Source organism: Somniosus microcephalus, chromosome 19 (genome assembly GCF_052327205.1).
Source record: "Somniosus microcephalus isolate GS21.2 chromosome 19, FLI_Smic_1.0, whole genome shotgun sequence".
NCBI lineage: Eukaryota > Metazoa > Chordata > Chondrichthyes > Squaliformes > Somniosidae > Somniosus > Somniosus microcephalus.
The window spans coordinates 2,955,624-2,979,705 of record NC_141005.1 but is presented as its reverse complement, the minus strand read 5'-3'; the positions used below and the strand labels follow the sequence as shown (position 1 = coordinate 2,979,705).

At 53.9% G+C, this 24,082-nt stretch overlaps 1 protein-coding gene across 1 annotated transcript in view; it reads right to left on the bottom strand.

Annotated features, from left to right (window-relative positions):
- Positions 1-24,082, bottom strand: part of ncor2 (nuclear receptor corepressor 2) — a 345,327-nt gene that overhangs the window by 15,211 nt on the left and 306,034 nt on the right. The window contains 6 exon segments of the mRNA XM_086011816.1: positions 305-461; positions 10,644-10,763; positions 11,561-11,713; positions 18,045-18,293; positions 19,745-19,954; positions 22,264-22,639. Coding sequence (XP_085867942.1) covers positions 305-461; positions 10,644-10,763; positions 11,561-11,713; positions 18,045-18,293; positions 19,745-19,954; positions 22,264-22,639 — 1,265 coding nt within the window.

The following is a 24,082-nucleotide window of genomic DNA, read 5'->3' as shown; positions in this document are numbered from 1 at the left end:
AGGAGACCATTCGGCCCATCGTGCCTGTGCTGGCTGTTTGCCGGAACCTGCACTGATTGGTACAGGAGCCGGTGACATCAGAGGGTAAACATTCCAAGATGATCATTGGGTGTTCCTTTAAACACTTGATCACACAGCATTATCGGGAGGGAGGCTTGTGGTGCCTAACTTTCCCTGTAGGATTGGGGAAGTACACTGCCTACTTGGGCTGAAGGTTTTACACGATGCACAATACTGAGCGGTGTCTGCGAGGCTCCTACTCTGAGCTGCCTCCTTGCCACGTGTGCTCAGTGGAGACGCTCACCTGAGAACTGACGATGTGGCGGACTCCACAGAAGTGATGACGTGTTTGACTCCGGTGTTCTGGAGGACACTGGGTCTGTGCTGGATGTTCTCGTGTGTGAGGGGCGAGTGTGTGTGCAGGTGAGGGTGTGCTAGGGGACGATTCCCCTCTTCAGCGCCTGAAACAAGAAAAAAGCACAAGTTGAGGACGGAAGGAACGGCGCAATTCCGACAGACAGAAGACGTGGGGGGAGCAAAGGGCTGGGGGAGAATGTCAGTCTGAAACATCGCTGTTTGTGCAACTGGACACTGAGGCCTTGATATTAACCCCTCCACGATGGGTGGGACAGGGTTGTGACGGAGGGGGGGTTAAAGAGTAAATACGGGGAGCGCGACCCCAACACGCCACCATTTTGCAGGCGGTGGATATCCGGGCGAGCGAGTGCCCGGTGGTGGAGAGGTGGCTCTGTCATTAACACAATGAAATCGGGCTCGCGCAGTGCGATTGGGAGCCTGATTCAAATTTAACGGTTTTCCCGGGGCTCGGGATTCCCACCAGTGAAAGGGAGGCGGGAGCTGCCGGCGCCAGATGTGCCATTTCCAGCACTCCTCATGGGCCAGGAGGAGCAGAGTGTTCCCCCCCCCCCTCCTCAAACAAGCCTTCGGCCTCCCCCAGCCCCAATCGCCGACACCACCCCTCCCGATCGCAGGCTTTCTCCTCCCCCCTCCCACCCCACCATTCCCCCTCCCCCCGCCGTTCCCCCACATTCCCCCGCCCTTCCCCCTCCCTCCCGCCCCCCTCCCGTCATCCCCCCACCCTTCCCCCTCCCCCGCCGTCCCCCCACCCTCACCCTTCCCCCTCCCCACCCTTCCTCCTTCCCCGCCGTCCCCCCACCCCCTCCCCCGTCGTCCCCCACCCTTCCCCGCTGTCCCCCCATCCCCGCCCCCTCCCCCGTCGTCCCCCCACCCTTCCCCCTCCCCATCGTCCCCCCACCCTTCCCCCTCCCCCGCCGTCCGCCCTTCCCCCTCCCTCGCCATTCCCCCTTCTCCCCGCCCCCTGCCCTTCCCCCTTCCCCGCCGTCCCCCCACCCTTACCCCTCCCCCGCCGTTTCCCCCCCCCAAAGTTAGTTTCACACAAACTATTGGCGCACCGACATCTTAATTAGGATTCACAGAACAAATCTCTACAAAACCTGGCTGCGAGTTAAAAGGGTTCAATCAGTTCTCATTTTTTGAGCTCCATTTTGAATCACACAGCACAGGAGGCGGCCATTCGGCCCATCGTGCCTGTGCCGGCTCTTTGAACGAGCTCTCCAATTAGTCCCACTCCCCCACTCTTTCCCCACAGCCCGGCACATTCCCCCTTCAAGTATTTGTCCAATTCCTCTTTGAAAGTTACTATTGAATCTGCTTCTGCCTTTCAGGCAGCGCATTCCAAATCACAACAACTCACCGAGTGAAACATTCTCCTCCTCTCCCCTCTAGTTATTTTGCCAATTATCTTCAATCCGTGTCCTCTGGTTACCGACCCTCCTGCCACTGGAAACAGTTTCTCCTTATTTACTCCATCAAAACCCCTCATGATTTTGAACACCTCTATCAAATCTCCTCTTAACGTTCTCTGCTCTAAGGAGAACAACCCCAGCTTCTCCAGCTTCTCCACATAACTGAAGTCTGGCATTCCTGGGACCATTCTAGTAAATCTCCTCTGCACCCTCTCCAAGGTCTTGACATCCTTCCTAAAGTGTGGTGCCCAGAATTGGACACAATACTCCAGCTGGGGCTGAACTAGTGTTTTATAAAGGTTCAGCATAACTTCTTTGCTTTAGTACTCTATCCTCTATTAATAAAGCCAAGGATCCCGTGTGATTTTTTTGACAGCCTTCTCAACTTGTCCTGCCACCTTCAAAGACACCCCCAGGTCTCTCTGTTCCTGCACCCCCTTTAAAATTACACCATTTAGTTTATATTGCCTCTCCTCAATCTTCCTACCAAAATGTATCACTTCACACTTCTCTGTGTTAAATGTCATCGGCCGTGTGTCTGCCCATTTCACCAGCCTGTCTGCGTCCTCCTGGAGTCTGTTACTATCTGCCTCATTGTTTACTACATTTCTGAGTTTGATATTATCTGCAAACTTTGAAATTGTGCCCGGTATTCACGTCGCGGCCCTGTTTCAACCAATTCTACCACCACCATGCACAGCATGCCTGAAGACGGAAGTAGTCGTCGATGTCAGAAACACGGGTCTTTTTCAAGACCGGCATTGACTGTTATATCTGCTAACGTTGAAGGGTTCTCTATAGCTAAACAAAACATCCTCGCTACATTATGCAATGAGTTGGAGTGTGATGTCCTCTGCCTGCAGGAGACACATAGAGGAAGTGAGAACAACCGCCCAAAAATACCAGGAATGGTCCTGGCTATTGAAGGACCTCATCGACAATATGGCAGTGCTGTATTTGTTAGAGCTGGTTCAGTTGTAGAAGCCACTTCTAAAACAGAGGAGGACAACATCGAAATTCTAACCGTAGAGCGGAGCAAAGTAGTAGTGACCTCAGTGTACAAGCCACCTGGCACAGATTTCAGCCTCTCTAACCCTGTACCCAACCTGCACAATAAACCACAGATCATCATTGGAGACTTTAATAGCCACATTACCCAATGGGGGTACAAGGAGACTAAGAACGATGGAGAAGCAGTCGAAGAATGGATGGACGCTAACCAGCTTAGTCTCATCCACGATCCTAAATTGCCAGCCTCCTTCCACAGTGCCCGCTGGAAGTGTAGATATAATCCAGATCTTGCCATTGCCAGCAACGACATCGCTGGCCTCTGCAAGAAGCTTGTCACAGACCCAATACCACAGACACAACACCGTCCTATTGGCATCCAGGTAAATGCAGCAGTGTTACCAACTGTCGTACCATTCAAAAGGTGCTTCAACTTCAAGAAGGCCGATTGGAACGGTTTTACACGAGCACTTGACCGCAAGGTTAAACGCATTAAACTACTACCTGAGCACTACAACCTCTTTGCAAAAGCTGTCCAAAAAACAGCTAGAAGGAAGATCCCCCGAGGTTGCAGAGTATACTACATCCCTGGTCTCACCAAGGAGAATGCTGAACTCTACTGGGAGTATGTCTCAATGTTTGAATCTGACCCCTTCTCAGAGGAAACAATATCTACCGGTGAGAGGGTGATGTTAAGTATCTCAAGAACATCAAAACACCTGGAACACCTTGATAGAGACAACAGTTCTTACAAAAAACAGCAAGAAGGCATGGTCTCTCATACGCAAACTTGGAGGTGATCCCAAGAAAGCTGCCCAACATCCAAATGTGTCTGCTAACCAAGTTGCACACCAGTTGCTCCTAAATGGAAAAATCAACAAGAAACAACCAAGAGCAGAACTAGATAGGAAGTAGTACAGCGATGATCCTGGCTTCACTAGACCATTCACCATGGAAGAGCTAGAAACTGGTATATCTAGTCTAAAACACGGGAAAGCAATTGGTCTTGACAACATAGCAATGGAGCAGATAAAGCATTTTGGACAGAAAGCAAAGAAATGGCTCCTACAATTGTTCAACCACTGTCTGGCAACACACAAGCCACCTAATATCTGGCAGAAGGCACATGTAATAGTACTATTAAAGCCTGGAAAAGATCCCTCAGCTCCTAAGAGTTTTCGGCCAATTTCACTGCTTTGCCACACCTATAAGCTGTTTGAACGCCTGATACCCAATAGGATAGCACCAACTGTAGATGAGAAGATCATTCCAGAGCAAACAGGTTTCCGCCCCGGCAAATCAACAACAAGCCAATTGCTCAACCTCACACAACACATCGAAGATGGTTTTGAGCAAGGGATGGTAACAGGTGTTGTTTTTGTAGACCTGTCAGCAGCATACGATACAGTGAACCATAGACGTCTCCCCTGCAAAATTCTAGAGATGACAAAAGAGATTCACTGAACCGAGCTGTTAGAAAGCATGCTTCAGAATCGCCGGTTCTATGTTGAACTAGGTGGGAAGCGCAGCAGGTGGCGTATTCAGAAGAATGGTCTTCCTCAGGGAAACGTGCTTGCACCGCTGCTGTACAACATCTACACGAATGACCAACCTATAGACGGTGTTACACGCCGTTTTATATATGCTGATGACTTATGTGTCACTGCCCAAAGCACTGATTTTAACACCGTGGAGAAAACGCTTTCTGAGGCCTTGGAGGGACTAAAATCCAACTATGAAGAAAACCACCTTCGCGCAAACCCATCAAAGACGCAAGTTTGTGCATTCCACCTCAGAAACCGTGATGCCAAACGCCAGCTGAAAGTAACCTGGTGTGGAGCAACACTGACGCATTGCGAGCACCCTATCTACTTAGGAGTCACCCTTGACGATGCCTCACCTTCAAGAACCACATCGAGAAGACAAAGGCAAAAGTGAGCGTACGAAACAACATCCTGAATAAGCTCACTAACACAAGATGGGGAACAAGCCCGAAAACATTGCGAACCAGTGCACTTGCTCTTTGCTATTCCACTGCCGAATACGCCTGCCCTGCATGGGAAAAGGTCTACTCATGCCAAGAAGATGGATGCCGTTCTGAATGCAAGCTGCCGATTTATCACAGGTTGCTTAAAACCAACAAACACCAACAGCCTATATATCCTGGCGGGTATCGCTCTCCCTGATATAAGAAGAACGGTAGCCAGCAAGAAAGAGCGACTCCGTCAAACATCAGATGAGAGACACCGGCCTAGAAATTCAGTTGGGCGCGCCAGCCGTTAGCGCCTTAGGAGGAGTAGATCTCGAGCGCTAGGCGCTTATCGCCTGGGCGCAGCGCGATCTGCGCCTCTCCCCAACTTCAGGACACATTTAGCGCCGGCGCAAAGTCTTAGCACGCGCCCTGCTGCGCGCGCAGATCATGACGTCATTTAATAGTGCAATGCCCTTTGTGCGCCCCAAACCGGAACTTCACTTGCGCTGGCCCATTGTGCGCCGGGCGGCCCGAGCGACTGTGAAGTGGAACGGTACACAGGCCAGCCGGGCCGCGGGGAGCGCAAATTAAAGGGCACTTACCCAGCAGTATAAAGGCCAGCCATTTTGCAGCATTCACTCTTGTGCAACGGTTTTTTGGACAGAGACCAAGGAGGAGAGTTTACTGGTTTGGACCAACACTTGGACAGGTATTTTTGGCTCAGGCCAGAGCTTAGCAATTATCTTTGCCTTCATTCAGAGCTCAGTGTTTGCCAGCATATAATGGGGGCTGCATTGGGTGGCAACGCTGAATTTCAGCCTTATGCCAGAAGGGCTTACAGACGCCGTGAGAGAGTGGCAGCCCTGGCTAGACGCAGAGGGGGCAACAGGCGTCGCCAACTGAGGCCTTACCCACGCAGGGTATACCGCCAACAGACCTCCTATCTGACCATGTCTGCCGCGATGTGTGTTAGGAGGCTGCGATTCCGAAGGGAGGTGGTTGCAGACATCTGCCGGCTGCTTCAGAGAGATCTGCAGCCACAGCTGATGCGCAGGACGTCTCTGTCGGTGGCAGTGAAGGTGACGGTGGCTCTCAACTTCTATGCCTCCGGCTCCTTCCAATCCGCTACTGGGGACATCGCTAACATCTCCCAGTTCGCTGTGCATTGCTGCATCCGCCAGGTGACCGAAGCCCTTTTCAGAAGGAGACATCAATTCATCTCCTTCCCCATGACCCTGGACAAGCAGCAGCAGCGTGCAGTGGGGTTTGCAAGAATAGCGGGCTTCCCCATGGTGCAGGGCGCCATGACTGCACGCATGTGGCTTTGCGGGCACCTCTTGAGCATGCCGAGGAGTACCGCAACCGGAAGGGCTACCATTCCCTCAACGTACAGCTGGTGTGTGACCACAGGCAGCGCATCCTAGCTGTCAATGCCCGCTTTCCAGGCAGCAGCCACGATGCCTTTATCCTGCGACAGACAACTGTGGCTGACATGTTCCAGGCACAGCCTCCCCCAAGAGGATGGCTTATCGGGGACAAAGGCTATCCTTTGTGTACCTGGCTCATGACCCCGCTCCGCGCGCCCACGACCCCTGCTGAAGAGGCATATAACGAGAGCCATCAAGCGACGAGGAACCTCATAGAACAAACAATCGGCGTGCTCAAGCAACGGTTCCGCTGTCTCGACCGCTCCGGGGGAGCCCTCCAGTATTCGCAGGATCGAGTCTCCCAATTCGTCGTCGTTTGCTGCATGCTGCACAACCTGGCTATCCGCAGGACTCAGGCACTGCCACCTCACGTTGGACCACCACCTCAGGAGGAGGAGCAGGAGGAGCATGAGGACGAGGAGTACCAGCCCAGGAGGGAGGCACAAGGTCCAAGGGCCGCCCGTCGGCAGCTTATTGAACGTCACTTCTAGGCCCCCTGTCAGGGAATGGCTTGTGCCAATGATAGAACATGATTGCAGCCGCTCCGCAAGCCCTCAGCCGGTTAAGGCAACAAACACTTCAAAGATCAAACATGGACAATGTGAATAAATAAAATGCTTTATTGTACAAACTCTGGGCCCTTCCCACATGAAAACCAAAAACAGACGAAACCCCCAAAAAACACTCAAACACATTACTCGCTCCCACAACCTGGAGAGGATTAACAAAATAGGGCAACTAAAATGGCCGTCATTCTCGGCCTTCGTCCAAAACAAACATCACATCATCGGCCTTCAAAAAACAAACATCCAATTCTCGGCCTCAAGAAACAAACACAAATGGCCACACATTCGACTATTTGGCCCGCTAGGGCGATGCCTTGGCCATCTTTGGGTGGCCCCTGCCCGCCCTGCTGCTCCGCCTCAAAGTAAGGCCATTGGCTGCTGCAAGGCTGGGGGCAGGCTCCTGAGGGGCACATGTCGTGACGGCAGATGCCCTTGGGGGTCGGCCTAGTCGAGGTCTGGGCGTCGAGCGGCCGGCTGTTGATTGCTGCAGCTGTGGCTGGCCAGCATCAGTCGCTGCAGCAGCTCCTGGCAGCTCCACTGGGGGAGTGGCAGTGGCGGCTGGAGGAATGGCGGCAAGCTGGCGGATGGCAGGCGCTCGCTGGTCGCCTGAGACACTGGCACTTGCCCGGGCCAGCACTGCAGCATGCGCACCAATCTGCCGAGGGACAGACCGCTGTGCTGCTGCAGCGCGCCGGGTGCCCTGGCGATGCCTGGCTGACACAGCGAGTGTGGCAGCAGTGAGTGCCCGTGTTGACCTGTTCACTGACTGCATCAGAGCAGCCAGTGACTGGACGGCACCACTGATCACCTGGCCAGTCGCTGACAGATCTGCCCGGTATTCCGCCCGACTGGTGGCCTCTAAGGGCCCGAACTCGGCCACACTCCGAGAGAGGGAATCGATGGACTCAGGCAACCGTGCCACTGCCGCCATGAGCTCCGTGTGCCGGCGCTCCGAGTCCGCGGACAAGTCTTCGAGGCGTTCCATCTCCTCGGCGAAGAGCATCTCCTGACTGGAGGCCGGACTCTCCCTCTGGGGAGAAGGCCGCCGAGCTGGCCGACCCTTCCTGCGTTGCTGGAGGCCGCTGGGCCCAGCAATTGGACTCCCCTCCGACGCATCCCCCCTCTGGGGAGAAGGCCGCCGAGCTTCCACCCCCCTCCCGCCTTTCTGCAGCACGCAGGTCCCAGGAGCTCCCCTCCCCTTCGACACTTCCGCCACGCTGCCCTCCAGGGAAGACATGTCCCCTACATTGGCCTAGGTGGCCGCGGCTGAGGGTTCCCCTGATGGGCCGTCTTCCTCTTGCTCCTCCTCCTGCTCCTCCTCGGAGGGTCTGTCACTAGCAAGTTGAGGGACCTCCTCTTGACCATCTGAAAGCAGGAAGGCACAAGAGTAGCTTTAGAGTGAGGAGAGGGCGTCAGTGCGGGATGCATGAGTGGTGGCATTCAGCGCATTGGTCGGACAGTGGCAAAGGATGTAGATCTGATGCGCAAGTGGGACGAGAGAGGTGCAAAAGGTGATGTCCTTACCATTGCTGCCCAGAACAGGGTCGGCATCTCCACATGCAACGGGCCCAATCACCCGGCCACCCATGAGGCGCTCCACGCGATGTTGCGGGTCGGTGAGTGGCTGGATATGGGGTCGTCCTCCCCCGGTCGCAGTCCGGCTCTTGCGATTATTCGCCAGCTTGGCCTGCAAGAGAAAGGACGGCCTCTAAGTACAGTGTGTCGCCGTGATCTTGTGTGCACTGCCTCCCATGGTGGAATAGCCTGGCCAGTGTGTCGCCATGATCTGGTGTGCACTGCCTCCCATGGTGGAATAGCCGGGCCAGTGTGTCGCCATGATCTGGTGTGCAATGCCTCCCATGGTGGAATAGCTTGGCCAGTGTGTTCAGTGCAGAATGTGCAATTGATGCTCATGCCTGTGCCATAGCTGCTGGATGAAGTCTGGCCATTAGAGCTTTCAGGTCCCTTTGCCCATAATGTGAGGTGCACATGCAAGGATGAGGAGGTCATTGGAAAGGGTACTCACCCTGACAATGCGTGTGAGGTCATTTATCTTTTTGCGGCATTGGGCACCGGTCCTGGGGACGTCGCTGTTGGCTGACAGCTTGCTGGCGACATGCCTCCAGGCTCTCCTGTAGACGCGGACCGTCGCCTTCTTGCCATTGTCCGGGTACAAAACATGGTGCCTCTTCTCCACAGCAGCAAGCAGCACACTCAGATCACGCTCTGAGAAGCGCTGCGCACGTTCACGGGCCTTCTCCATGTCTTCAGGCGCTATTTGGGTCCAGCAGCAGTGTTCAGGCCTAGCTGGAGGGCTCCACTATCCAGGGCGTGGCAGCAGACACAGTCGACCCTTCCCCCTTAAGAGCTGGCCGGCGCCAGGGTGTCTGCTGTCAATCACGAGATGGCCGCACCTGCACTGCGCCCGGCCTCGGCGCTATCGGTCACCACCTCCGGCTTAGCGCCTAAAGAGAGGCGTCCAGCAGCAGTTTTAGCGCTCGCCCGAACTAGTAGGGCGAAGCTAATGAATATCGGAGAAGTGGCATAGATTTGGCGGCGGCCGCAAACTTTAGCGGACGCCCCACTTTAGCTCCCCAAAAGTGGCATCAATGAATTTCTAGGCCACCCTCTGCATTGTTATACGCCTACACCCAGCCGCCTAAAGTCAAGAAAGAGCTTCATGAACAGTGTTGTTCCATTACAATCAACCTCAACTGAAGCCCGCATCGCCTTGTGGAAAGACCGGCTCGCCAGTCTTGAACAACCCCCAGTGATGGAAATTTTACCTGATGAAAGCCTTCCCCCAGGAGCTAATTGCAACTGGGCAACCTGGAAGTGCCTTAACAGACTTAGGACCGGTGTAGGTTGCTCAAAGGTGTCACTAAGCAAATGGGGATATTCAACCAGCCCGACAACTTGTGAATGTGGAACTGAGGCACAGACTATGCAACATCTCCTGCAATGCCCATCGTTAGAGGAACCCTGCACTGTTGCAGATCTTGCCGAATTCAACAACAAGGCGCAAAAATGTGTCCAGTTCTGGCTGGGCTATGTATAGGCTGTCCGTGGACACGATAAGAAGAAGCTCATTAATATACATCAAAAAGAGCAGTGGTCCTAATACCGACCCCGGGGAACACCACTGTATACTTCCCTCCAGTCTGAAAAACAGCCGTTCACCACTACTCTCTGCTTTCTGTCCCTTAGCCAGTTTTGTATCCACACTGCCACCGTCCCTTTAATCCTAGGGGCTTCAACTTTGCTAACCAGTCTATTATGTGGCACTTTATTAAATGTCTTCTGAAAGTCCATATACACAACATCCACCGCACTACCCTCATTAACCCTCTCTGTTACTGCATCAAAGAACTCAATCAAGTTAGTCAAACACCATTTGCCTTTAACAAATCCATGCTGGCTTTAATTTATTAACCCATAATTTTACAAGTGACAATTAATTTCCTGTGATTATTGTCTCTATAAGTTCCCTCACCACCGACATTAGGCTGACTGGCCTGTAATTGCTGGGTTTATCGCTCTCCCCCTTTCTAAACCGGGGTGTAACATTTGCAAACCTCCAAATATATAAACATAATAGGACGAGCCATGATCTTATTGAATGGCGGAGCCATCTCGAAGGGCCAAATGGCCTCCTCCTGCTCCTAATTCTCAAGGTCGTAACTTGGAGACAGGGTCAATAGAACTCGTGACCAGACTGTACCAATCAACCCGACCCCGAGTGACCAGACTGTACCAATCAACCCTGACCCCCGACCCCGAGTGACCAGACTGTACCAATCAACCCTGACCCCTAGTGACCAGACTGTACCAATCAACTCCAACCCCCGACCCCGAGTGGCTCATCTGGTCTTTAAGCTCTTACTGGGTCTCCACATGGACGAGTGTTCGGTGACGGCGATAACCGACTGTACGGCCCTCTCTCTCTCCCTCTCTCGTTCCGAGCTCGGTGCACCGGCTATTTTGCTGACATGAGCGACTCCACCTGACAGAGAGAATGAACGGGCGGAATAAACAGAATCTGTGGCTTAACAAGAGGAATAAATGGATGGAAATTCAAAAAACTTCACTTAACGAGAAAAATCGTCACTTCATGTTGGGAAATTTATTGTAACCAATCAGCAAATTCCGCCCACTCCCGGTCACTCCCAGTCACTCACTGTCCACTCCGGTCACTCCCAGTCACTCACTGTCCACTCCGGTCACTCCCAGTCACTCACTGTCCACTCCGGTCACTCCCAGTCACTCACTGTCCACTCCGGTCACTCCCAGTCACTCACTGTCCACTCCGGTCACTCCCAGTCACTCACTGTCCACTCCGGTCACTCCCAGTCACTCACTGTCCACTCCGGTCACTCCCAGTCACTCACTGTCCACTCCGGTCACTCACTGTCCACTCCGGTCACTCCCTGTCCACTCCCTGTCCACTCACTGTCCACTCACTGTCCACTCACTGTCCACTGTCTCATCGTCCACTCCCGGTCACTCCTAGTCTTACCGGTCACTCCTGATCTCACTGTCCACTCCCGGTCATTCACTGTCCACTCTGGTCACTCCCAGTCACTCATTGTCCACTCCGGTCACTCCCAGTCACTCACTGTCCACTCCGGTCACTCCCAGTCTCATCGTCCACTCCCGGTCACTCCTGATCTCACTGTCCACTCCCAGTCACTCACCGTCCACTCCCGGTCTCACCATCCACTCCTGGTCCCCCCTCCCACCGATGACTGTGAAAGTTACGTTCTATCTGCTCTGAGTGAGACTCGGAGGGCGTTCCTTTACCGGGTGATAGCGGGGAGCTGCAGTAAGGCCGTGTGGTGAAGTGCGGAGGTGCCCCGGGGATGTAGGTGATGCGGTCCATGGGGGGGCTGCTGGTTCCTGCGGGGGGCTGCACCAGGACAGGCAGATGGGGAACCTGAGACAGGTCGATGATTCCTGGAAAACAGGTCAGATCCAACTTTAAAAATGCACCTGGTCCATTTTATACAAATATCTTTGAGAAAAATGGCAAAAAATATAATTAAAGAGTTAAGACATTGATTGTAAACATATTTGTTTCATACACGCCCAAGCGGGGAGACTCATTCCGACATTTGATATCAGAGGTCGATCAGTCCTGGGTGATGACCAACTACTTGTAGGATACAAAACACAATCTTCAGAAGATAGGAAAGATATCTAAAGTTTTAAAACTAATGAAATGACAAGTGGTGACTGTTTAACAAAAAGCTTCTTTAGAATGTGTGTTTTACTAAAGGCAACGGATTGTTGAAAACATTGAAATCTGTTGCATTAAATTTAAGACAGAGTGTCAGGCTGCGGGAAAGGCCCTGGTAGATTTGGTTTGTAAAGTTAGTCCTGGGGTAACACCTGTCCTCCCTGCTCTGGGTCACAGCGCTGGAGAAATGTTCATCGGGTTTCCTGTTAGTATTTCTAAACAAATCATGAACACATCTTCCAGTACAAGGGCTGCAGGTGATCAATGGGCTAGAGATTGGAAACCCCAGTTCCAGAATGTTCACCATTATACTAGAAATAGAAATCCCAATAGGAGGTCCACCCTGGGACATCGATGTAATTCCTGGATAGCTGAAGAATGTCTGGAGAGAAGGATGGGGAACGATGTATAGAGAGAGGGATGGAGAGAGGGAGAGAGGGATGGAGAGAGGGAGAGAGGGATGGGGATCGATGGAGAGAGGGATGGGGATCGATGGAGGGAGGGAGAGAGGGATGGGGAACGATGGAGGGAGGGAGGGATGGGGAGAGAGGGATGGGGAGAGAGGGATGGGGATCGATGGAGGGAGGGAGAGAGGGATGGGGATCGATGGAGAGAGGGATGGGGATCGATGGAGGGAGGGAGAGAGGGATGGGGAACGATGGAGGGAGGGAGAGAGGGATGGGGAGAGAGGGAGAGAGGGATGGGGATCGATGGAGGGAGGGAGAGAGGGATGGGGATCGATGGAAAGAGGGATGGGGAGAGAGGGAGAGAGGGAGGGAGGGATGGGGAATGATGGAGAGAGGGAGAGAGGGATGGGGATCGATGGAGAGAGGGATGGGGAGAGAGGGATGGGGAATGATGGAGGGAGGGAGAGAGGGATGGGGAATGATGGAGAGAGAGGGAGAGAGGGATGGGGAATGATGGAGAGAGGGAGAGAGGGATGGGGAACAATGGAGGGAGGGAGAGAGGGATGGGGATCGATGGAGAGAGGGAGAGGGATGGGGAATGATGGAGAGAGGGATGGGGAACGATGGAGGGAGGGAGAGAGGGATGGGGATCGATGGAGAGAGGGAGAGAGGGATGGGGATCGATGGAGGGATGGAGAGAGGGAGAGGGATCAATGGAGAGAGGGAGAGAGGGATGGGGATCGATGGAGGGAGGGAGAGAGGGATGGGGAGAGAGGGATGGGGATCAATGGAGAGAGGGAGAGAGGGATGGGGAACGATGGAGGGAGGGAGGGAGGGATGGGGAACGATGGAGAGAGGGAGAGAGGGATGGGGATCGATGGAGAGAGGGATGGGGAACGATGGAGGGAGGGAGAGAGGGATGGGGATCGATGGAGAGAGGGATGGGGATCGATGGAGAGAGGGATGGGGAACGATGGAGGGAGGGAGAGAGGGATGGGGAACGATGGAGAGAGGGAGAGAGGGATGGGGATCGATGGAGAGAGGGATGGGGATCGATGGAAAGAGGGAGAGAGGGATGGGGATCGATGGAGAGAGGGAGAGAGGGATGGGGATCGATGGAAAGAGGGAGAGAGGGATGGGGATCGATGGAGGGATGGAGAGAGGGAGAGGGATCGATGGAGAGAGGGAGAGAGGGATGGGGATCGATGGAGAGAGGGATGGGGAACGATGGAGAGAGGGAGAGAGGGATGGGGATCGATGGAGAGAGGGAGAGGTGGATGGGGAACGATGGAAAGAGGGAGAGAGGGATGGGGATCGATGGAGAGGGGGAGAGAGGGATGGGGAACGATGGAGAGAGGGAGAGAGGGATGGGGAACGATGGAGGGAGGGAGAGAGGGATGGGGATCGATGGAGAGAGAGAGAGGGATGGGGAACGATGGAGGGAGGGAGAGAGGGATGGGGAACGATGGAGGGAGGGAGAGAGGGATGGGGAACGAGGGAGAGAGGGATGGGGATCGATGGAGGGAGGGAGGGATGGGGAACGAGGGACAGAGGGATGGGGATCGATGGAGGGAGGGAGAGAGGGATGGGGAGAGAGGGAGAGAGGGATGGGGATCGATGGAGGGAGGGAGAGAGGGATGGGGAGAGACAAAGAGAGGGAGAGAGGGATGGGGAGAGAGGGAGAGAAGGATGGGGAGAGAGGGGGAGAGAGGGATGGGGAGAGAGGGAGAGAGAGAGAGAGGGATGGAGACCGATGGAGAGAGGGATGGGGATCGATGGAGGGAGGGAGAGAGGGATGGGGAACGAGGGAGAGAGGGATGGGGATCGATGGAGGGAGGGAGAGAGGGATGGGGAGAGAGGGAGAGAGGGATGGGGATCGATGGAAAGAGGGAGAGAGGGATGGGGATCGATGGAGGGATGGAGAGAGGGAGAGGGATCGATGGAGAGAGGGAGAGAGGGATGGGGATCGATGGAGAGAGGGATGGGGATCGATGGAGGGAGGGAGAGAGGGATGGGGAACGATGGAGGGAGGGAGGGATGGGGATCGATGGAGAGAGGGATGGGGAGAGAGGGAGAGAGGGATGGGGATCGATGGAGGGAGGGAGGGATGGGGATCGATGGAGAGAGGGATGGGGAGAGAGGGAGAGAGGGATGGGGAATGATGGAGAGAGGGAGAGAGGGATGGGGATCGATGGAGAGAGGGATGGGGAGAGAGGGATGGGGAATGATGGAGGGAGGGAGAGAGGGATGGGGAGAGAGGGAGAGAGGGATGGAGAGAGGGAGAGAGGGATGGGGATCGATGGAGAGAGGGATGGGGATCGATGGAGGGAGGGAGAGAGGGATGGGGAACGATGGAGGGAGGGAGAGAGGGATGGGGAGAGAGGGATGGGGATCGATGGAGAGAGGGATGGGGGTCGATGGAGGGAGGGAGAGAGGGATGGGGAACGATGGAGGGAGGGAGAGAGGGATGGGGAGAGAGGGAGAGAGGGATGGGGATCGATGGAGGGAGGGAGAGAGGGATGGGGATCGATGGAGATAGGGATGGGGAGAGAGGGAGAGGGGGATGGGGAATGATGGAGAGAGGGAGAGAGGGATGGGGATCGATGGAGAGAGGGATGGGGAGAGAGGGATGGGGAATGACGGAGGGAGGGAGAGAGGGATGGGGAGAGAGGGATGGGGAATGATGGAGAGAGGGAGAGAGGGATGGGGAATGATGGAGAGAGGGAGAGAGGGATGGGGAACAATGGAGGGAGGGAGAGAGGGATGGGGATCGATGGAGAGAGGGAGAGGGATGGGGAATGATGGAGAGAGGGATGGGGAACGATGGAGGGAGGGAGAGAGGGATGGGGATCGATGGAGAGAGAGAGAGGGATGGGGAACGATGGAGGGAGGGATAGAGGGATGGGGATCGATGGAGAGAGGGAGAGAGGGATGGGGAACGATGGAGAGAGGGAGAGAGGGATGGGGAACGATGGAGAGAGGGAGAGAGGGATGGGGAACGATGGAGAGAGGGAGAGAGGGATGGGGATCGATGGAGAGAGGGATGGGGATCGATGGAGAGAGGGAGAGAGGGATGGGGAACGATGGAGGGAGGGAGAGAGGGATGGGGAGAGAGGGAGAGAGGGATGGGGATCGATGGAGAGAGGGAGAGAGGGATGGGGAACGATGGAGGGAGGGAGAGAGGGATGGGGAACGATGGAGAGAGGGAGAGAGGGATGGGGAACGATGGAGAGAGGGAGAGAGGGATGGGGAACGATGGAGGGAGGGAGGGAGAGAGGGATGGGGAACGATGGAGGGAGGGAGAGAGGGATGGGGATCGATGGAGAGAGGGATGGGGATCGATGGAGAGAGGGATGGGGAACGATGGAGGGAGGGAGGGATGGGGAACGATGGAGGGAGGGAGAGAGGGATGGGGAACGATGGAGAGAGGGAGAGAGGGATGGGGATCGATGGAGAGAGGGAGAGAGGGATGGGGATCGATGGAGAGAGGGAGAGAGGGATGGGGATCGATGGAGAGAGGGAGAGAGGGATGGGGATCGATGGAGAGAGGGAGGGAGGGATGGGGATCGATGGAAAGAGGGAGAGAGGGATGGGGATCGATGGAGAGAGGGATGGGGATCGATGGAAAGAGGGAGGGATGGGGATCGATGGAGGGATGGAGAGAGGGAGAGGGATCGATGGAGAGAGGGAGAGAGGGATGGGGATCGATGGAGAGAGGGAGAGAGGGATGGGGAACGATGGAGAGAGGGAGAGAGGGATGGGGATCGATGGAGAGAGGGAGAGATGGATGGGGAACGATGGAAAGAGGGAGAGAGGGATGGGGATCGATGGAGAGGGGGAGAGAGGGATGGGGAGAGACAAAGAGAGGGAGAGAGGGATGGGGAGTGAGGGAGAGAGGGATGGGGAGAGAGGGGGAGAGAGGGATGGGGAGAGAGGGATGGGGAGAGAGGGAGAGAGAGAGAGAGGGATGGGGACCGATGGAGAGAGGGAGAGAGGGATGGGGATCGATGGAGGGAGAGAGGGATGGGGATCGATGGAGGGAGAGAGGGATGGGGATCGATGGAGAGAGGGATGGGGATCGATGGAGGGAGGGAGAGAGGGATGGGGATCGATGGAGAGAGTGATGGGGAACGATGGAGGGAGGGAGGGATGGGGATCGATGGAGAGAGGGATGGGGATCGATGGAGGGAGGGAGGGATGGGGAACGATGGAGAGAGGGAGAGAGGGATGGGGATCGATGGAGAGAGGGAGAGAGGGATGGGGAACGATGGAGAGAGGGATGGGGATCGATGGAGAGAGGGAGAGAGGGATGGGGAACGATGGAGAGAGGGAGAGAGGGATGGGGATCGATGGAGGGAGGGAGAGAGGGATGGGGATCGATGGAGAGAGGGAGAGAGGGATGGGGACGATGGAGAGAGGGAGAGAGGGATGGGGAACGATGGAGGGAGGGAGAGAGGGATGGGGAACGATGGAGAGAGGGAGAGGGGGATGGGGATCGATGGAGAGAGGGATGGGGATCGATGGAGAGAGGGATGGGGAACGATGGAGAGAGGGATGGGGATCGATGGAGAGAGGGATGGGGATCGATGGAGGGAGGGAGAGAGGGATGGGGATCGATGGAGGGAGGGAGAGAGGGATGGGGATCGATGGAGAGAGGGATGGGGACGATGGAGAGAGGGAGAGAGGGATGGGGAACGATGGAGAGAGGGAGAGAGGGATGGGGAACGATGGAGAGAGGGAGAGAGGGATGGGGAACGATGGAGAGAGGGAGAGAGGGATGGGGATTGATGGAGGGAGGGAGAGAGGGATGGGGAACGATGGAGGGAGGGATGGGGATCGATGGAGAGAGGGAGGGAGGGATGGGGATCGATGGAGGGAGGGAGAGAGGGATGGGGATCGATGGAGGGAGGGAGAGAGGGATGGGGAACGATGGAGAGAGGGAGAGAGGGATGGGGAACGATGGAGGGAGGGAGAGAGGGATGGGGAACGATGGAGAGAGGGAGAGAGGGATGGGGATCGATGGAGAGAGGGAGAGAGGGATGGGGAACGATGGAGGGAGGGAGAGAGGGATGGGGAACGATGGAGAGAGGGAGAGAGGGATGGGGATCGATGGAGAGAGGGATGGGGATCGATGGAGGGAGGGAGAGAGGGATGGGGAACGATGGAGAGAGGGATGGGGATCGATGGAGGGAGGGAGAGAGGGATGGGGATCGATGGAGAGAGGGAGAGAGGGATGGGGATTGATGGAGGGAGGGAGAGAGGGATGGGGAACGATGGAGGGAGGGAGAGAGGGATGGGGAACGATGGAGAGAGGGAGAGAGGGATGGGGAGAGAGGGAGAGAAAAAGGAAAGTAAGGCTTGCATTAACGTAGCGCCTTTCACAACATCCCCGGCACTCTACAGCCAATGTAGGACGTTTGAAGTGTAGAATGAAGCATCTGAAATTAATTTATCTCTTTCAAAATTTACATTCAAAAGGTACTCGTAAAACTAACAAATGTTACATTCTTGCACGGGTCTGGGCCACAACTGCACTGGTACGGCAGGAGAGGAGTTGTGTTCACAGACACAAGGGCTGATGACACAAGTGCGAATACAGAACGGTCCAGGCAACGCATGGTGGTTATGGTGGAGGGCTTACCTCGAGGATTGGTGGAATAGCCCAGAGTGAGCGCTTGCTCCCGAGGGGAGAGTCCGCGAATCATCTCAGCCCGATGTGCCATGGCGGCTGTGGCAGCGTGATGCATTTGCTGCGAGGTGATGTAATCGTTTAGAATGGTCTGTCTGTTCTCCATGGCTGCAGCCTCAGGGCACCCCCGCAGCAGGTAGGGTGCGTAGGGGTGAGGGTAACCCGGGGCAGGGCTGAGGTGCCTGGGAAGGCAGTAAGCTGCTAGAGAAATGTGGGAATGAAGCGTTAATCACAGGCTTGGTCTTCAGTCTTTTTCAGTAGCAAACTCTTCAATTTTCTGCTTTCAATAACTCGTTAGGTCTTTAATAATTCAAAACTGGCAACTATGTCATCATCATTGTGTGCGGGTGTGTATCGGAGTGTGCGGGTGTGTGCCGGAGTGTGCAGGTGTGTGCCGGAGAGTGCCGGAGTGTGCGGGTGTGTGCCGGAGCGTGCAGGAGCGTGCCAGAGTGTGTGGGTGCGTGCCAGAGCGTGCCGGAGTGTGCGGGTGTGTGCTGGAGTGTGGGGGAGTGCGGATGGGAGCGTGCAGGTGGTGAGGGAGTGTTGTGTGCTCACATGGGTTTCTGGTAAAAGAGCTCCACAGATCCCAGAAAGTCACAGGACTGTCCGCACCAAGTTGTGATAAATCACTTTCACATCGTTTTAACAAATTGTTAAAGAAAATGTTAATTTTGCAATGTTGGGTGTAAAGATACACTCACATTTGTGATGTGGGAGAGGTAGGGTGTGAGGGGGGATGGGGGGAGCTGGAGATGGGGATGTTGAGTGGGGGAAGCTCATAAAATAGTGAAATTAGTGGAATCTAATAAAAGTGTTAGATTAAATCTGTAAAAGGGCAACAGTGGCAGATGTGTGTGAGAGATGACATATTGGAAGAAAAATGGGAAACACTCATCTCATACTCAAAAAGAATGAGGCAAAATAGCTGAAGGGGAGGTTGGGTGTTGGAAGGGTTTTGAGGTTGGAAGGGTTTTGAGGCTGTTCATCAGCTCAACACTTAACGTCAAGTCAAAGTGGAGCAGCAATCAAAGGCAAACAGAATGATCAGTTAAATCTGCAATGCATTAGTCCAAGGAAATGGCCCTAAAACTGGACAGTGCAGTGGTCTGGCCACAACTTGAGGCTTTGTCCAGTTCTGGTCATTCAGGCAGAAGGGACATGGAGTCAATGCGAAGAGCTACAAGGCTGACCTCTAGCATTACACGGAGAGGTGAGAGAAAGTGGGGCAATGGAGAGGGCACCAGAGACGGTGATTGGTATTGTTAAATAACATAGAAAAGGTGAACATGGAGCATCATTTGAAGGTAATCCAAGAGGCCACAGATTCAAACAGATCATCTTTAGGGCAGATGGTAGGAAGAATTTCATCAAAGAACGATCAGCCCTTGGAATAGATCGTGAAGGTGAAAGTGCTGGAGGTGATCAAGAGGCAGTTGCTGCAGTGATGGAGGGAGGCAGTAGGTTTCTCTTGGAGTGGAGCTAAGATTGCTGAATGACCTTCTTCACCCACATCTACCCTCTTTAGAAAGATTCCCAATCTCCTGGGATTTGATCCCTTTGCCATTGCGAACAATTTTCCCCATCAACTTTGTCAGACTCCTTTCATAACCACCCGAGAGTCTCCCCCAGAGAGACAGTATTAAACCCAGTACCGGCTTCAAGAGGAATGCCTCGCGCCATAGCAGCAGGGTCAAAGGTCAGCGGAATGGAGCCACGGTATAAATCAGCGGCCGTCATTCTCCCCAGCAGCTGATCGTACGGGCTGTGGGCAAAGTGCTCTGGGATCGCTCTGTGCGGTGATTTGGCAGAAGACATTTCCCTGGGCGTCGGAGTGGCCTTCCGCTCCTGAGAAACCACTTTTCCTGAAGAAATTGGAGAAAGGAGATCGATTAGACAAACAGAATCCTCAACACTCCGAACTGGGTCGCCCGTGGAGCAAAGAGAACCTCACACTGACAGTGTGTGCGGGTATCCATGGAAACAGGAGGAGGCCATTCAGCCCCTCGAGCCTGTTCCGCCATTCAGTTAGATCATGGATGATCTGTATCTGAACTCTACCTACCCGTCCTGTTTCCCTAATCCTTACGACCCTTGCCCAATGAAAATTTATCGATCTCAATTTTGATATTTTCAATTGACTGCCAGCCTTAAACAGCCTTTGTGTGAAGAAGTGCTTCCTGACATCACCCCTGAACGGCCTGGCTCTGATTTGAAGGTTCTGCCCCCTTGTTCTGGACTCCCCCCACCAGAGGAAATAGTTTCTCTCTATCGACCCGATTCATTATCTCCCGTGAGGAATAGTGACAACGCTGACATATTAATTCTGGGGTTCACATTCAACGGGCTGCCACACATCCTGCCTGGACAGAGACACTCTGTGGAGCGTAGGGGTGAGGACGTGACTAGCGATTGCAGGGAAGGATTAGTGCGCAAACATCACAACTCTGGCTGAGATGGAAGGCCCATTAGTCACTATCAGTGGTGAGCACTATAATGTGGCCCTTCCTCATGTGGAAGGAAATCCTTTTATCACCCTTACACTTGACAATGGTGTAAGGGTCCGTCACCGTGTCTATTCATGTCCAGCCCCAAGGAGCACCGTCCCAACTTTGACTATTCAGTCACTTCCTGTTCAGGAACCTGTTTGCCAGGAATTTACCAAAAATTATTGGTAAGAATTTTATTTGTACTTGATTGTGACGGGACATTGACAGATTCAGTGGGTGCGCAAAACTGTGGCAGATAGAGTTCAATGTGGGGAAGTGTGAGGTCACCCACTTTGGATCCGAGAAAGACAAATCAGAATATTTTCTTAATGGTGAGAGACTCGGAGCTGTGGAGGAGCCGAGAGCTTTAGGGGTACAAGCTCAGAAATCACTAAAAGCTCGTGGACAGGTAGAAAAAATAAATTAAAAGGCTAATGGAATGTTGGCCTTTACCTCAGGGGGCTGGAATACAAAGGGCAGGAAGTGATGCTTCAGCTGTACCGAGCTCTGGTCAGACCCTACCTGGAGCGACTGCGTTCAGTTCCGGGCTCCGCACCTCAGGAAGGATAGACTGGCCTTGGAGGGGTAGCAGCGCAGGTTCACCAGAATGGTACCGGGGCTAAAAGGGTTAAATTAGGAGGACAGGTTGCTCAGATTAGGTTTGTATAGAGAGGTTAAGTGAGTGGGCAAAAATTTGGCAGATGGAGTATAATGCGGGAAAATGTGAGGTTATCCACTTTGGTAGGAAAAATAAAAAAGCAAATTATTATTTAAATGGAGAGAGATTACAGAATGCTGCGGTACAGAGGGATCTGGGGGTCTTTGTACATGAATCACAAAAAGTTAGCGTGCAGGTACAGTAATTAATTAGGAAGGCAAATGGAATGTTGGCCTTTATTGCGAGGGGGATGGAGTATAAAAGTAGGGAAGTCTTGTTACAACTGTACAGGGCGTTGGTGAGACCACACCTGGAGTACTGCGTACAGTTTTGGTCTCCTTATTTAAGGAGGGATATACTTGCATTGGAGGCCGTTCCGGAGATGAAGGGGTTGTCTTATGAGGGAAGGTTGAGCAGCTTGGGCCTATACTCACTGGAGTTTAGAAGAATGGATGGTAAAAGAATTCTATAGGAATCCTACTCCACTATTTCCCCTGGTGGGAGGGTCCAGAACAAGGAGACATGATTAAATCAGAGCCAGGCCGTTCAGGGGTGATGTCAGGAAGCACTTCTTCACACAAAGGGCAGTGGAAATCTGGAACTCTCTCCCCCAAAAAGGCTGTAGATTCTGGGGGTCAATTGGAACTTTCAAGATTGAGATTGATAGATTTTTGTTGGGTTAGGGTATCGATGATATGCAGCAAAGGCGGGTAAATGGAGTGAAAATACAGATCAGCCATGATCTAATAGAATGGTGGAACAGGCTCGAGGGGCTGAATGGCCTCCTCCTAGAGGGAACTTGTGCAAACTGAGCTGAATACATATTGAAACAATTAATAATCAGAGGAGAGCAACCGTGTGACCAGCACGTTCAGCCAGAATTAACCAAACAACACAAGAACAGAATGAGAGGGTGAGAATCGCGAGCTTTGCGCCATGATCTCCCTATTATTCAGTGGCCTCCTGTCCTGTAAATTGCCGTGCTTCGATTCACCAGTTGTCAGTGCCGCACCCTCTGGCTGTTTACCTTCTTGCTGTCGGGAGGCGGTTTCCCTCACTGATACAGGGGAGCCTCTGTGCAAAGGCCCGTTATAATGCAGAGATGTCCGATGGGCAGCCTGATAATCCTCATAGGAACATGGGCTGATCTGAGGCTTTGCGGGCTCGTGTATAATGACGGGAGCCCCTCGTACAATGGAGCCCGCGCTACTAACGATGGGACTTGGCCGGCTCTTTGGGCTCTCGTTATACCGAATCCTCTCCAAACCTCTTCCACCTTCGGACATCACATCCAGCTGGTGCCCGGGGTGAAAGACCCTGCCTGGGCTGCTGATCAGGGATCGGACATCGTGCTTCTTGGCCGCCGATGCAGACGGGCTGGTTTCGCATTTTAGCGGCGTTCCCTGAGGAAAGAAAAAAAAACACAAAGTAATTGGCTCGAAAACTGGCGCCGTTTCCTCTGGACAGAGAGGCTGAAAGCGGAGATTGTGACAGTAAACGGAAAGATTGGTTGGTGAATCGGTTACAAGGGTGTGGACTGAGGAACAGCGCTCGAAGAACGAAGAGGAAATGAGAAGGAATGTTTTCACACAGGGTTATTAGAAGAAGGAATGCTTTACCGTAAGGGTCAGGGTTAGGGTCAGGTAATGTGCTTGTATAGAGGGCGGGGGTTGGGGTGGGGGTTAGGGCGGGTTGGGGTTAGGGCGGGTTGGGGTTAGGGTGGGTTGGGGTTAGGGCGGGTTGGGGTTAGGGCGGGTTGGGGTTAGGGTGGGTTGGGGTTAGGGTGGGTTGGGGTTAGGGTGGGGTAGGGAGGGTTGGGGTTAGGGTTAGGGTGGGTTGGGGTTAGGGTTAGGGTGAGGTAGGGTGGGTTGGGGTTAGGGAGGGTTGGGGTTAGGGAGGGTTGGGGTAGGATGGATTGGGGTTAGGGTTATGGTGGGTTAGGGAGGGTTGGGGTTAGGGAGGGTTGGGGTTAGGTTAGGGTTAGGGTTAGGGTGGGGTGGGTTGGGGTTAGGGTTAGGGTGGGTTGGGGTTAGGGTGGGTTGGGGTTAGGGTTAGGGTTGGGGTTAGGGTGGGGTAGGATGGATTGGGGTTAGGGTTATGGTGGGTTAGGGAGGGTTGGGGTTAGGTTAGGGTTATGGTGGGTTAGGGTTAGGTAGGGTGGGTTGGGGTTAGGGAGGGTTGGGGTTAGGGAGGGTTGGGGTTAGGGAGGGTTGGGGTTAGGGAGGGTTGGGTTAGGGAGGGTTGGGGTTAGGGAGGGTTGGGGTTAGGGAGGGTTGGGGTTAGGGTTATGGTGGGTTAGGGAGGGTTGGGGTTAGGTTAGGGTTATGGTGGGGTAGGGTGGGTTGGGGTTAGGGTTAGGGTGGTTTGGGGTTAGGGTGGGTTAGGGGCTTGTATAGAGGGTTGTGTAGGGAGTTGGGGGTTGTATAGAGGCAGGATCTAGCAATGTAAACAGGCTTGTGCCTGGCTAAAACCCAGACAGCAGCTCCCGCTCTCGGTGTAAATGCCCGGTACAGAATGTCCCGCCTGCCTCGAGTTACACGACTGTGGTTCCATTAATGCAGATGATCACAGGGAGATTACATTTAGAATAAAAAACATTTAGTCTGGATAATATAATGTGCTTAATGCTAACACAGAATTAGCCAAGATAATCTTTGCTCTGATTCAGCCATGAACATTTTATTGCTCAATGAATCTTGTGTCGATCAGTCTGAGGGAATGGACTGCTCCTCAGCAAATGAATCCTCCTTCCTCAGGGTGAAGGTTCTCTGCTCTGCTCAGGAACACACTTAGACCCCAACCTCAGTACCTCTGCTGCCCTTCAAACCTTCTGCCCTTCATATGAT